Source organism: Paramormyrops kingsleyae, chromosome 24 (genome assembly GCF_048594095.1).
Source record: "Paramormyrops kingsleyae isolate MSU_618 chromosome 24, PKINGS_0.4, whole genome shotgun sequence".
In the NCBI taxonomy this organism is placed as follows: domain Eukaryota; kingdom Metazoa; phylum Chordata; class Actinopteri; order Osteoglossiformes; family Mormyridae; genus Paramormyrops; species Paramormyrops kingsleyae.
In genome coordinates, this window is record NC_132820.1 from 9,090,051 (window position 1) to 9,103,620 (window position 13,570).

The following is a 13,570-nucleotide window of genomic DNA, read 5'->3' on the forward strand; positions in this document are numbered from 1 at the left end:
ACCAGAGCTTTCCTTTAGCCAAACTACGTAGAACCATTTTTACAGTTTTGCCTTGAAACACAGATCTCATGTCTGAGGCAACGTGTAATACCTTTCAGAAAGGCCTGGCTGCTCTTACATTATCAATATTTTAAGCCAATTATCTTGCTCGTGCTTAATAATTAATGAAAAGAAAACTTCAGTAAATACTAAAAAATAATTGCTCTCGTTACAGCGTTGCTGGGAAGTATTTTTCCAGCTGGCAGAGGCTTGTGTGTGTGTGTGTGTGGGGAGGGTGCTATGAATTAAGGGCTTCTGGGTCCTAGTGAAACACTGATGAAATCTTGAAGATGTTGATAAAGGTGTTTTTGAATGTTATAAAGTCTTGGGCTCCCACTCTGGGTATGAAAGATGTTTTATTTGGTCCAGGTTCAGCTTTGCTCTATTTTTTAAGAGGTGAAACTTCTCCATAGACCCACATGCATCCAGTGAGTATGTATAGCTGAGTATGTATAAGTGAGTATGTATAGCTGAGTATGTATAAGTGAGTATGTATAGCTGAGTATGTATAAGTGAGTATGTATAGCTGAGTATGTATAAGTGAGTATGTATAGCTGAGTATGTATAAGTGAGTATGTATAATCCCAAATACTGTCATGCTCTCTGTCTCTATATGTTTTTCCGGATCCTTCTGTCAATCTTACCCAGAACTGCCTGCTGTTCATAACTTCTAGCGAGGGGACATTTTTTTTTCCACAAATGCAACAAGTGACATATGTGGTTTGTTTGAGCACATCGATCCATCGTTTTTGGATTTTTATTATTGGGGAGTTTTGTCGGTTGCAGTTGGGTCATCCCACCTCAGGGGGCACAACAGTGTGCTCTGTCTCTATAAACTCTGCCGAGCAATAGTAAAAGCTCTTTCCAGGGGAATTTGGAGAGGGCACTGCTATGTAAACAGGAAGTTCTTGCAATGTTTTTTCCCGTGGTGGGCGTATTTCATCGAAACGGCTGTCGTCACTTGCATCGGAAACAGGTGGCCGGTAGCACATCTGTGTCAGTGGACAATTTCTTTTGACATTTATGTAAATGTTTTAGAGAAACAGGATAATTTCCCCAAGAGCTATACAGTGAGAGGAAGGAGTGTTTGGGCTCATAGAAGATCTTCACTTCTTCCTCTCTACTGACCTCTTGTGGTCATTAAGTGACAGTTTTGAGACTCATCCAAAACACTTTTGAGGTGGACCCTACCCACTAGTTAAACATGTTTCTGTTCTGTACAACTGCAAAAGGATTTACCAAAAGGAGATATATGTACCACAAGTTTCCTAAGAGAGTTAAAGTGTGTCAGTGTCAGTGTTGAAGGGGGCCATGTAATTACACAAACATTTTGCTTTGATACTAATTTATTAACACCTGAAATGCTTGGGGTTTTATAGTTGCACTTCCTGTGGCTCACGGGAACCAGAGCTGAAGCATCCCTTCCCCAGTGAGCTCTGCAATGTATCAAAAATCAGCTAGAAGAACGTGTCATGTGCCAGGTCCTCGTTAGATTTGCCAGCAACATCGATGGCTGACGGTAATGGGCAAAATAAATGTGTTTAACAGACTGACAGACAGTAGACTGATAGACAGCAGGAGCCCAGAAGAAAAACTGAATAGTGATTGCAGCACAAATTCAGACTGTTCCAGATTTTTCACCTTGTCACCTGAATTGGAGACCTCTTGACAGAATTGTTATATTTCAGCGTTCAGATCTTGGTTTCTGACAGTGTGTAACAGCCTCTGACAGCTAACTCTTCTCTGAGGACCTGCGTTGGCATGTCGCAGAGCATTGCCACATCCTTGTCACCAGAAACAGAGAACTTCCCTTTCTGCCCCCACGCCCTGTCAGTGCCCCCACAGCATGTACGTTTACCGATGCTCGAGTGATGGATACGTCGTGTTCTTCCAAGGAAAATTGGCTGAAGCATCCACCATTGCTCCATTTGAGAACATTCCGGTGATTGCTAACAGGCACCTCGGCGCGTCCAAATTTAGAAACCGTTTGCCATGAAAGGTAATGTGTTTTCATAAGCTGCAAAGGGTCAAATTCCTTCATGTGCCATAAGCATGAGATGACTGGATATTTCATTGTTAATTTTTTTTTTTTTTTGGCCAGAGGCCCCTTTAGGGTATGTATGCAGTAAAACTGGCATCAAAGTCAGGCTTTCGAAACACCCTCAGATTCAACATGTTCTTTCACAGGAGGTGCTCCAGAATGTTCGTCTCAGGAGAGAGTGTGATTACAATGAAAACGGACGTATTGTTATGCTCGTGTAGCTTGTAGAAATATCTGCGATCAGATAGTTTGGTTCTCTGTAGAAACGTTTTACACGTGTGTCAAAGCTGTATAATGGCCGCTATTCTTAGTGTGGAGGGTGTTAGTCTGTGTGAACATTGCTGTATGTGAGATTTTTATTGTGTAAAATTTGCGGTGGATGTTTGAATGGGTAAAATATGGCCGCGAGCATTGATATTATTGACTGTGTTTCAGTGACACAAAGACGAGAAGTGAAAAAATGCCTTACGGACCTGGACCTCACCCAGATTAATGTGGTTGTAAACACTTTAATCTTTTCTCCCTCTGGACAGGAAGACGGCCTATCACGTGACTATTTCCAGGACAGTGAAACCACCCATTGAGAATGTTTTACATGCAATTTGGCCCAGGAGCAAAGCCGCTTTTGTATGACGTTTCCAAAGACCGCAAGTGAATAAGTCTCACTGTAGACAGGAATGAGGCATTTAAAAGCCACAATAAAGCGCTGAACAGCTGGAGAAGAGTGAAGCAATCATGACCTTTGTTGGTCTGTATGACTGACTTAAAGACTTGCCTTTGTGTGATGATAATCCTTGGCAGAATTTCACTGAACACTCGCAGGTCCCGATCGTAGCTATGCCGTTTTGTGCACGTCTGATGGCTCTCACAAGCCGCGAACATCTCCGGTACGGGGTGGGCAGCGGGGGACACTGGACTGGATCAATTAGCAAAATCGTTTGAGTACTTTAAGTGGTAATTTGGCCTGAAAAGGGTGGAGAGCCGCAAGTATTTACCATGAGTGCTTCTGTCCAGCGTGATAGATAGGGGTCGAAATGCATGTCTATTTAAAGGCATCTAAATTGACGTGTATTTCAGCCTGTGTCGGTCAGGCTGCCGGATCGATACATCATTGGTAATAGTTTCACCATTTCTACTGGTGAGGCCAGATGATAAATTCATTAGCATGTCAGCCTCCTGTTTGAGTTTTCAAGCATCAAGCAAATGGGTTATGTATACAACTCAACAATCGAACATAATTTAAAATTAGTACCATCCATCCGTTTACTATACCCGTTTGTCCTATTCAAGGTTGTGGGGGTGTGGAGGTTCTCCCGGGGTTGCTGGAGCAGGAAAGAGCGCCAACCTATCGCAGTAAAATAAATACTTTTCAAACTAAATACTTTTAAAACTAAATACTTCATTGTTATTGTATGTGTGAGGAGTATCCTAAGAACCAAAATTCCGACACCCTCCTAATCAGGGTGAAAACCCAGGGTGTAGGGGGAGCAACAATTAGCACCTTGAAAGAAGACTCCATGACGAAATCCACCAGGTACCGCCCATAAGAGAAGCGGATCGAAGGAACGTGGACCCATCTGCCGGTCTCGTAGTGCCACTGCAGGTTGTTTGGGTAATAGATGACATGTATCTAAAGTGAAGGAGTCTGAGAAGAGGCGTAATGAAAGTGAAGAGAAGAACTCCAGAGTACAGATTTAACCCGACAGCATCCTCTATAGTCCTGCTTTTTGAAAGGCTGTCTAGCTGATTTTAAAATATTCTTGGTTTTCCAGAACCGACAGAACAAATATTAATGGTGTCGGCAAGCAGAATGTGGCAGCCCCAAATACGCAATCTCAAATATAATGCACAACTCCTTCGGATCTCACCTCCTCCATGCTACGCTTCAGGATACATTGATCCACATTGCCCTCTAGCGGCCCAAAGTGAAACAGCACACCAAACCAAGGCCTGTTAAAGGAATTACCGGTTAGCCTTGGTGCTTAAGAATATGTTATTTATTATCCTCAAGTGGCAAATCTAGGGCCCCATTCCACTAACGTCAAAGAGATAATATGCTACAAATTTAACAGAATGCCGTGAATCAAGACTCTATTAAACCGTACAGCATGATAAAACATTTTACTGAAAATTATGTACTCTAGTATGACATAAGGGAAGACCGTAATGAGATTTCTGCTGGTTATGGCCATGGAACAGCACAGGTCCAAAACACAATTTGAAATCAATTAGTAGTATAATTACTAATTTTACTCTTGAGACAAACAGGTCAGAATCTCATTTATAGTGCTGTAGTATTTGTTGTACTTATTATAATACAGTATGTTTAGTATTATTGTATTGTAACATTTAGATTTTCCGTGTTTCTTGCACATTCCCTTGCACTTGCCCTATACCACTGCATACACTGGAAAATACTGCACCACTAAATAGTTACTCTTTAGTGACTAGTATAGTATTCTCAGTACCTTACCTTTCATCATCATTATTCATTATTATTATTATCCTTGATCATTGTTACTATTGCCTGTGTGTGTGTGTATATATATATATATATATATATATGTGTGTGTGCATGCATTATTATGGCAAAACTCAACAACAGCTTAGCAAACAGACTAGACATACATACAGACACACCCACACCCAGGTTTGTTTTTGTGGGGACTCTCCATTCATTTCTATGGGGAAAACTCTAATCCTAACACGATGCCCTTAACCCCTACTCAGCCCAACTTTGGTCCCCACAATGCAATGCAAACATAATCCAAACACATACACACATACATATATATATGTGTGTGTGTGCCATCCATCCATCCATCTATCTGTTTTGGGATATTTGCAATCCCTGATATAGTCTGAATGTTTCACAGGGCATACAAACAGGGACATATTCCCGATTCCTTAGCCACAATCTTCATTATTTTATGTCAGCTGCTACAGTTTGGACTGGTGTCCCACCTTAGGTGTCCCCATGTTTTCTGAGACAGGCTCCAGACTCGGAGCGACCTTGCGGCGGATAAACCATTATAGAAAATAGCACCTTTCAATACAGACTATTCATTATTAGGTTTAGGCATTAAGCTACCAACAGTCTAACAAAATCTAAAACTCCAGTTAAGCTCTCCAAAATTCCTTGTATTACTGAAAACCAAATTGAATTTTATGCCCTAGTTGACTTTTCGTAGAGCAGGTATAAGCTATGTTTACAACAGCATTACTGCTGTTTGCTTTGTGTGGAACATACCCGCCGCTGAGCGTCTGACCAGCAGAGACTAAAATTGCACGTATTTCGTTGAGATCACACCCAGGATTACCGTTAAGGCTTCGCTAGATGTTCGCTGTGTATTTCCTTATCAAGTAGTCCTAAATCCTCAGGAAATGTAGGTCTTGGTCAGAATGACTGTGTCGATTACTAACGTGAGCCCCCTAGTGGAGCCGGGCGGTAAGGGTTTCTGGTTTGGGTTATGAATGGAAGCTCTCATATTATTGCTTAGTAAGTGCAGATGCTTTCACTTTGCAGCCCTTCAACAGCGATGAAGACCAGCTCCATGACTGTTCTGAGGATTTAGTAATAGGACAGTCAGTTTCTAGGCATTAGCATGTAGCATACGTGTATAAATAATGCAGATATGGTTTAGATCATGTGCTTAAAAATTGTGCTTTTCAAAAATAGTTTCACTTTGTTACACTGTTATCACTGGAGGAACACCCTCTGTATGCAGTCGCTTACTGTCCTTTTCAAACCTTGCATGCAGCCTCTGTTGGCAGTAAATTTCTGAAGATACTTTGAAATCATTGTCATGCGACGCAGCCGTTTGCTTCCCAGAGGATCATCTTGACATTTGGTCACAAAAAGGCCACCGCATGGATACGCCACAAGAAGTCGTCATGGTAACTGCCATCTGTCACCGCACGTCCCACTGTAGCAATTCCAGGTGAATCATCTGGTCCGGAATGGGCTTCTGGACCAGTGGCCGGGGTTTTGAAACGGCAGATCCTCACCTCCGGCAGATGCTAGGAACATCTACCGCAGTAGATGAGACAACACGGACCGATTCAAACTAGCCAGAGACCAAGAGATGAAGGTTGAGTGGCCAAATTGGAATTTTCAAAGCGAATCAGGAAGATTAAGAAGGCACTCGAAGGACAGCCAGTCCGTCACCACCTTGTTTACCCTGTAAGTGTGGAGAGTCAGGCAATCAGGGTAGTCCACAGATCAGTGTAGTGTTATTCGTAAACATTTATTACATTATGTTCTGAAAAAACAAACAACCAAAACGCACCAGGTGCCACTCTCCCCTTCAATCTAAGACAGATTATTATTTATTTTTTTACTTAAATCCCCTAAGATGGTTATTAGTCACCCCCAAGTCTTGCACGTGGTTATGGACGGAAGTAGAAAGAACAGAGAAGGCTGGACTGACCTGGGTTCGATTCCAGTGCCACCTGAAGGTTTGTTTGGCTCGAGAAAACTTCTCAGGATTAGCACATTCATTCTTGGGCTATAACTGTTCCTGGTCTGTACCAACGTCATGATCCACCCTATCAATTCCCACCCTAATCCTCCCCCTGATGCAAAACACTGGCTCAGCATTCATCTGGGACATCTGCCTTACTCTGCTTTGCTTTGCTGAACCTTCAAGCTGGGAAAATCACCCCAGGGGGGGCTTTAACCGTCCCCCCTCAGAAGTTTAGACTCCATGTAGTTTCCCTCAAGCAGGAATGGGGGGGGAGAATGATGTCCGTTTTAAGGCACCGTGCAGTGGTGAGGGGGAAAAAAAGGGGGGGGCATACATTTCAAAATCACGCGTGTTGGCAATGTGTTGTAAGTTTATTGAAACCAAGTTTAAAAAAAAAAAAAAATAAAAAAATAAAAAAAATAAAACAACATGATAATGTAATTAGTCACGTGTCGGCATGTCTTGGCTATTAAAAATGTGCATCAAGATGCATACAGCTGTCGTGTGTTTTTCTTTACCTCTTGCAGTTCATAATACTCAGGGGGGAACTGAGACCTGGAGTAAAAATCTTCCACAGAAGGGGGGGGGGGGGGGGCAATGACTATGTTGCCTGCCCCCCCCCCCCCCTGGGTACCACTGAGCTATTGGGGGACAGAAAGGCAAATTAAAGACGCCACAGCTGCTTATTTTTACCATTTTCTGTGGCGTCGATGTCACTATTCGCCCCCGGCTAGTATTTAAAGTCGCGTAACCAAAGATAATAATAATAATAATAATAATAAAAAGTTCAACGGATACAGTCCTTTGGATTCCAGTTCTACGCATTCTGACAGCGGAGGCAGATGTTATAACCAGACATGGGACGAGGAGAGGGGGCAGGGGCCCGTGGGGGGGGAGGGGGGGGGGCAGGGGCTAGTCGATGTACTGGGACAGCCAGCGGAAGCCTTCCCCATATCCCTGCCGCTTCAGCACGCTGCACATGAACACCTCCAGGGGCCTGGTGTTCAGCTCCTTCATGGGAATGCTGCCCTGTATGAAAGTACAGCAGACGGTCAGCAGGGGGCGTGGCGGTTAAAAAACAAAAAGTACGTCACTATTAGAAAAAAAATGATCATTAAAGCTTATATAGTTCATGTTTATCCTGTGGACTCATGGTGGTAATAGGGAAGCCGTTTCTCTAGCTTGATTAGCTTTCAAGGAAAGACGGGACCAGCAGTGAAAGTGAACTCTGGCTTATCACACTGTTGGGCTTATTTACTCTCAGTAAATGAGTTTAAAATCAACGTGCTGCAATCGAGCGAGAGGACGGCGGAGATCTGAGCGGAGAGCACAGCAGCGTCCCGCTGCTTTGATAAGGAAGATAGGATCGACTGTGTCTGACGTCACGGCTACTCGGGGAAGGAAATGAGCGAGTGATTTCCATCACTCTGACTACGTTGGAAATAAAATCAATAACTATTATATGATGAATACTCAAGTAACTTACAATAATTGTGCAAAAGTGTTAAGTAGTCAAAGAAAATGTTTAAAGCTATTTATCTGGGTGGCGTTTATCTGCTCTAAAAAGAAAACATAATTTATCATTAGCACATATGCAAATTAAGAGTAACACGATAAAAATTAAGAAGAATTTATTGAGTTCTCAAAAAGGGTACTGATATCTAGTTGGACGGCTAGATGAACATCGCTTCAGTTCCCAAACCTCTCCTCAGGGGCAGCCCAGCCATTGTGTGTATTGGATGGTTAGTGGAAACGCATAGACATCATAATTTTACACCCACATGAAGATCATTTAAACAATTTCCCTTGACTAAGACTTTTGCACAGAACTGTATATATACATACAAGTATTCTACATCTATATAAGTCTACTTTGAATTTCAAGGGTCAAAACACACAGACACCTTATTAAGGATACAAAGGTACGTTCACACCCAACAGGTAGGGGGCGCTGTCGGGACAGAGCCAATGTATCTCACCTTGCCGGTGGTCTGGCCATAAAGCCCAAAGGCCTCCCGCAGCTTCTCCTCGCCAAGGGCTTCTGGCCTGTCGATCTTGTTTCCAAGGATTAGGATGGGAACGTGCCCGATGGTCTCGTCTGTCATCAGAGCCTGCGCGGAAACGAGCAGGAACGTCTCCGTTACGGAAACCTCACTCAGACCGGGACGCTGCGACTGGTTCGGTCCAGAATGAGCCCGAGATCCGCCATACTGCACGCTGACGAGACTCACGTCCAGTTCCGCCTTAGACTCCAACAGCCTGGAGAGGTCAGCGCAGTCGACCAGGAAGACAATGCCATTGATGGCTGGGAGGTAGTTTTTCCACACTCTGCGGGCTGGATACAGACATGACACTGGTGAGATTTTTTTGGGGGGGGGGGGTGCTTTTATCCAAAGGGACTTACAGTAGAAGAAACTGTTACAATTTGTTCCCTGGGATTTGAACCCGCATCCTTCGCACCGTGAGTGCAATACTCTACTTGCTGAGCCACAGGAACGACACTCACCTTGTGCGTGGCCTCCGAGGTCAAAGGTGGTGAAGGTCATACCGGCAATCGTCAGCTCCTCGGAAGCTGGGGGGGGAGCCACAGCATTCGGGATTATATCCAGAAACATCTAACTGCTACCTGGTCCTTAAAAAAATAAACTTGCAAGCCTGACAGGTGCCCGTCAGTTTATATATATATATATATATATATAAAAAAAACTCCCCAGACACCAGAACTGGAGTGCAATAAAACAAAAAGAACGCAACACCGCCCAGTGCAGGAATATAACGATATCGTCACTAAGAGAAAATTAAAAAACCAGCTTCCAAGTTTCATTCCGCAGCAAAGAACAGTATCGACAAATGTTTATTCTTCACTGGAGGATGAATGCCTGGGGGGGCCACAATCACCCGGCTGGACTCAATGAATTCAAAAGCTGCACTGCAAAACACCCCTAGACAGTCTGTCACTGACCCAGGACAGGTGGCGTCCCACTTTCTCGCCACCGTCCCCTGTCCTGCGTCACTGACAGACTGTCTAGGGGTGTTTACAGTGCAGCTTTTGAATTAATTCAAAGAAATCTTCACTAGAAAATGAATAGCACTTAGCTCATGGCAGTTTTATTTACGCAAAAATGTTCTGAGGGCAAAAGGAAAAGTGATTGGTTCAGAGAGACAACCAATCAGATTGTAGAGGAGGTGGGCCCAAGTAGCTAGAGGAGGCGGGACCAAACAGTCAGACTTCTTGGTCCCGCCATCTCTAGCTACTTGGACCCACCTCCTCTACAATCTGATTGGTTGTCTCTCTGAACCAATCACTTTCCCTTCTGCCCTCAGAACATTTTGTGTAAAGTATAAAGTGTAAGTAAAACTCCCAGGAGCTAACAATTATTAATAATATATACTCAGATCCAAACACTAGAGGTCTCCCTACTCTCCCCAGTTCTCCTCCTGACTACCTGAAAAATAATGGCTATTTAATGCATGAGGGGTAAAAGGTCAAGAGCTCAACTGGAAGATGGACTTACTTGGGTGCAAAGTGGGCACATGCTGTCCAAGCCTGTCATCCTTTAACATGTGCAGCAGAGTCGTCTTTCCCGCATTGTCCAGGCCTAGAAACACTAACTTTCCTGATTTCTTGTACAGTCCTTGAGAAAGAGCAAAAGGGCGACGTCACAATAGACGGTTAACCAATCAGGCGAGACATTACAAGCCCGTCCCCCCAACTCCCCTTCTGCCTCAGCGCCGTACAAGCGATCACATGACCACGGAGCTGAGACACAAGGAAAACTACAGGAACCGTGGCAGAGATTAATTACATGGGTGTCAGGACACGTCTGGGCGAGAGGCGGTGAACATTTAACACATCAAGTCGGAGAAGAATCTTTGACGGCTTTAGCGAAAACTAAATTCAAAAGCATTTTTAAAGAGAGGCAAATGGAGCAACAACAATAATGCAAATCACAAAACTACACAGTTGTGATTTAAGCCTCTAGGGCATCCTGAAGTTCACACGTATACGGACAGATGCTGACACAAAGGATGCTGTGGCGTGAGAGATTGATTCTGCCGAATCCGTGCAACCTGTCGCCGTCAAGACAAAAATATTCCGGACGGGTGCTTACCTAGAAACTGCAATACACTACTGAAACCACTGTAAATCCAATCAAATATGAAGGACATATCCGATTATTGTGAATCCTAGAAGGAGGCAAGCAGAAAAACAATACAAGCCAAATTAGCTAGCTAAAGAGCATTGTCGAGTTGCATCATGAAATTCAAATACGGCAGACAGTCTAGGAAAAAGTAACGCAATAAAAATTCAAGCGAAAACAAAACAAAAAAACGACAGCGAGAATTGTGAAACAATCGTAGACAGACGCTTGTCAGTCGAGGAACGGTTATTAAAATGCTGTCAGAGCTCTGGAGACTTTATCAACTGAAACCTGGCGGACCGCTACTGAGTTTCAGGTGATTATTTTAACTGCTCCGTTCAAACTGATTTTCACAGAAGCACGTTGAAAATGGCTGTCGGCAGGTTGGCCGTGGCATAGGCATGCAGGTGCTGTGGTTACGTGTGAAAACAGTGAGTCAGCAGCTAAAAATCCCATTGGGCCACCTTGCTCAAGGGCCCAACCGTGAAATAACTACTTTGTGAACCACGGGATTTGAACGCATGACCTTCTAGATAGAGCTACAGATTGCTAACCTTACGGTCTACTGAGGTAAATGCCATTCATACAGTTCATACCAAAGTCCGTCGAGGAAATTTTCTGTGTGGATCAGAATGGTTACCAAATCAACATAAAATGTTTAGATCACACTTCTGCATTCATAAAAAATACAAAAAAAAAAACAACAACAAAAGCCAGACACCCTGCAAATCGTACTAAAAATCAGTGCTGGTGAAAATCTATAGCCAGACAAAACAATGTAAAAGAACAGTTCACACACAATACAAAAGTTTCTCTCCAATATAAAGAAAGTATCTACATTTCCTGAAGAATACAACCCAACTACATTCCAGAGCAGTTTCACAGTGACACTGAGACAAGTGGAACCCCCTCCCCAATACTTTACCCCACCCTCAAGAAATCTGAATTTTCAAACAAATTCATTAAGTGTAGTTAATCGGCATCCGTCCTGAATCCCCCCCTGGAGCCCCCCACTGGGCGCCAGTCTAACCGGCGCAGCTTGTTGCACAACGCGCAAGCCGAAATACCCAGAAGCCAAAGGTGAGGTGCGTTCAAATAGAGCGCGTACACGTCAGCAGCCTGCACAGGTCCGTCACGCCTCGCGCTGGGAGATCCACGCCTGACGTGTCGCAGGGGGTCAAGTCACGCGGACTTTAAAAAGCACGTGACAATCCACCGCACATTATGACAGGAAATGGCATGGAACTGGTCCCAGTCCAAGACTGCTGGCCAAGTTCTCAGCGTTTCCTTGACCCCGGAGCGACAGAATCGCTGCTCGGCAAAGCGAAGTGAAACCATCCAGAGCTTTAAAGCGCATCGGATCTGCGTGTGTACGGAGACCTATCCACTAACACTGCAGGGTACCCACCCCAATCACTCTCCCATCCTACCACAAATTACAGTCATTTAGTTACTCCCAAGATAAGTACGCATTATTTGTTAGGAAACATACGAACAGCTGTCAAAACAAAGCCTTAACAGTGTAACTGATCAATATTAAAAACAAAAACGTTACTAAAAAAACATCTGAATCAAATGTGGTGTACCGTGACTTAAAATCAAATTAATCCCAATCCGATAAATGAGAATGAATAAAGCAAATCCGGCATATTGTAAAATGCTGTAGTACTGGTCTCCAGTAGGTTAATGCGCAAGGAAAATTTAAAGAAACCCTTTAACAATTAACACCAAACACGAGATCTTAAAACATGATTTGATGAAAAGACACCTTATGTTATCACAGCTGTATACAAAATAAACGACATAGACAACGTCGCCTGACGTGATGAACCGACAGGTTTCGGCTGAAATCTGGCGACGCGGTATGTGGCCGGTCAGCCAGCCGGCAAGGTAAGTAGATCGGAGATATCTTAATGGATCGAGCGATATTGCTGTATCCATATTTAAAAGACAGTCTAATTTCCATGCTTAATGTATGCTTGTTATAGACAAACAAGTGTCAGCGTACGTTCGGCGATTTAACCGCAACCGAGTGGCTGATTTCATCGATACGTGTCGGTGTTAAAGTCCGCCAACAGCAAGCTAACGTCAAGCGTGTAACTGTCAGAAGATCAATCTAAAAAACTACTTTTTTCTCTTGTCTTCGCCAGCAGTGTCAAACGTATTTTTAATCCCAAATATTAAATGTAAGAAGAAAGTCTAATATTACGCAAGACCAATGAGAATATAAATGCAGCTTCCTGTCTTTACTAGCTAGCTTGGTAAGATAGTTAAAACAGGAGGATGCCAACATAGCAAATAATATCAAATCGTGGCTGAATACTAACCTGTAATCGGCACGCTGAACAAATAAATAGTTGTGCTCTTAATGACAACACAATCTCTCTGATTTTTCCGCCGAAAGTAAACGCTTCACCTCTCCCTTTCTATCTCCGTGTTTTGTTTCAGAGCCACGACACACAGCAATGGCCGACCCACCGCTTCCGCTGTGTGTCTCAGAATAATCGTTCCGGAGGGAAAACACCCTTAGCACGATCACGTAAACCGTAATCGCATGGAAAAATTGGAAATATTTAGAGTTGATATATTTCAAAATTAGTTGAAATATAAATGTTGGATTCTACTGAATATTGAATGATAGATCTTATTAAATATTGCCAACAATAAAACACACTTGGCCGCAGATTCAGCTTACTTGATTTTGTTTTATCAGGCATTTGGTTTACATAAAGGTGAGGTTACTTTTATACTAAATCCAATTAATCCATTTTCATTATGACCCGAGCTCACGCCGTATGTATCCGGTACACATGTGGCAGCACACCAGCCCTGGTTCTCCTACATGCCCAAAGCCGTATTACACAGGAAATGCCACGTGTAAT

General features: G+C 43.4%; 1 protein-coding gene and 2 long non-coding RNA genes across 3 annotated transcripts; 1 reads left to right on the plus strand and 2 right to left on the minus strand.

The window, feature by feature from the left end:
- Nucleotides 1–256: 256 nt before the first annotated feature.
- Nucleotides 257–2,813, plus strand: LOC111860857 (uncharacterized). The gene is made up of 2 exons (XR_002842109.2): nt 257–2,038; nt 2,614–2,813. It is a non-coding gene; the product is annotated as an uncharacterized lncRNA (long non-coding RNA).
- A 65-nt stretch (nt 2,814–2,878) lies between these two features.
- LOC140582465 (uncharacterized) lies at nt 2,879–5,868 on the minus strand. Its single transcript, XR_011985438.1, has 4 exons — nt 5,401–5,868; nt 3,949–4,030; nt 3,582–3,725; nt 2,879–3,425 (listed from the first exon to the last, which is right to left on the minus strand). It is a non-coding gene; the product is annotated as an uncharacterized lncRNA (long non-coding RNA).
- Nucleotides 5,869–6,308: 440 nt separating this feature from the next.
- On the minus strand, nt 6,309–13,199 carry LOC111860856 (small COPII coat GTPase SAR1B-like). Its single transcript, XM_023844927.2, has 7 exons — nt 13,016–13,199; nt 10,659–10,734; nt 10,062–10,181; nt 9,053–9,118; nt 8,778–8,881; nt 8,526–8,657; nt 6,309–7,575 (listed from the first exon to the last, which is right to left on the minus strand). The coding sequence occupies exons 2-7, from the start codon at nt 10,714–10,716 to the stop codon at nt 7,459–7,461; spliced, it is 597 nt and encodes a 198-aa protein (XP_023700695.1). The 5' UTR covers nt 10,717–10,734; nt 13,016–13,199; the 3' UTR covers nt 6,309–7,458.
- Between the last annotated feature and the right edge of the window lie 371 nt (nt 13,200–13,570).

Bases quoted from the DNA above. Each gene is read 5' to 3' on its own strand.
- LOC111860856 (XM_023844927.2), bottom strand. From the start codon at position 10,716: ATGTCCTTCATATTTGATTGGATTTACAGTGGTTTCAGTAGTGTATTG. The intron at 9,119-10,061 runs GTAAGTCCATCT...CTCCCCCCCCAG, and splicing joins TGTGCCCACTTTGCACCCAA to CTTCCGAGGAGCTGACGATT. The intron at 8,658-8,777 runs GTGAGTCTCGTC...GTTTCCGCGCAG, and splicing joins AGTCTAAGGCGGAACTGGAC to GCTCTGATGACAGACGAGAC.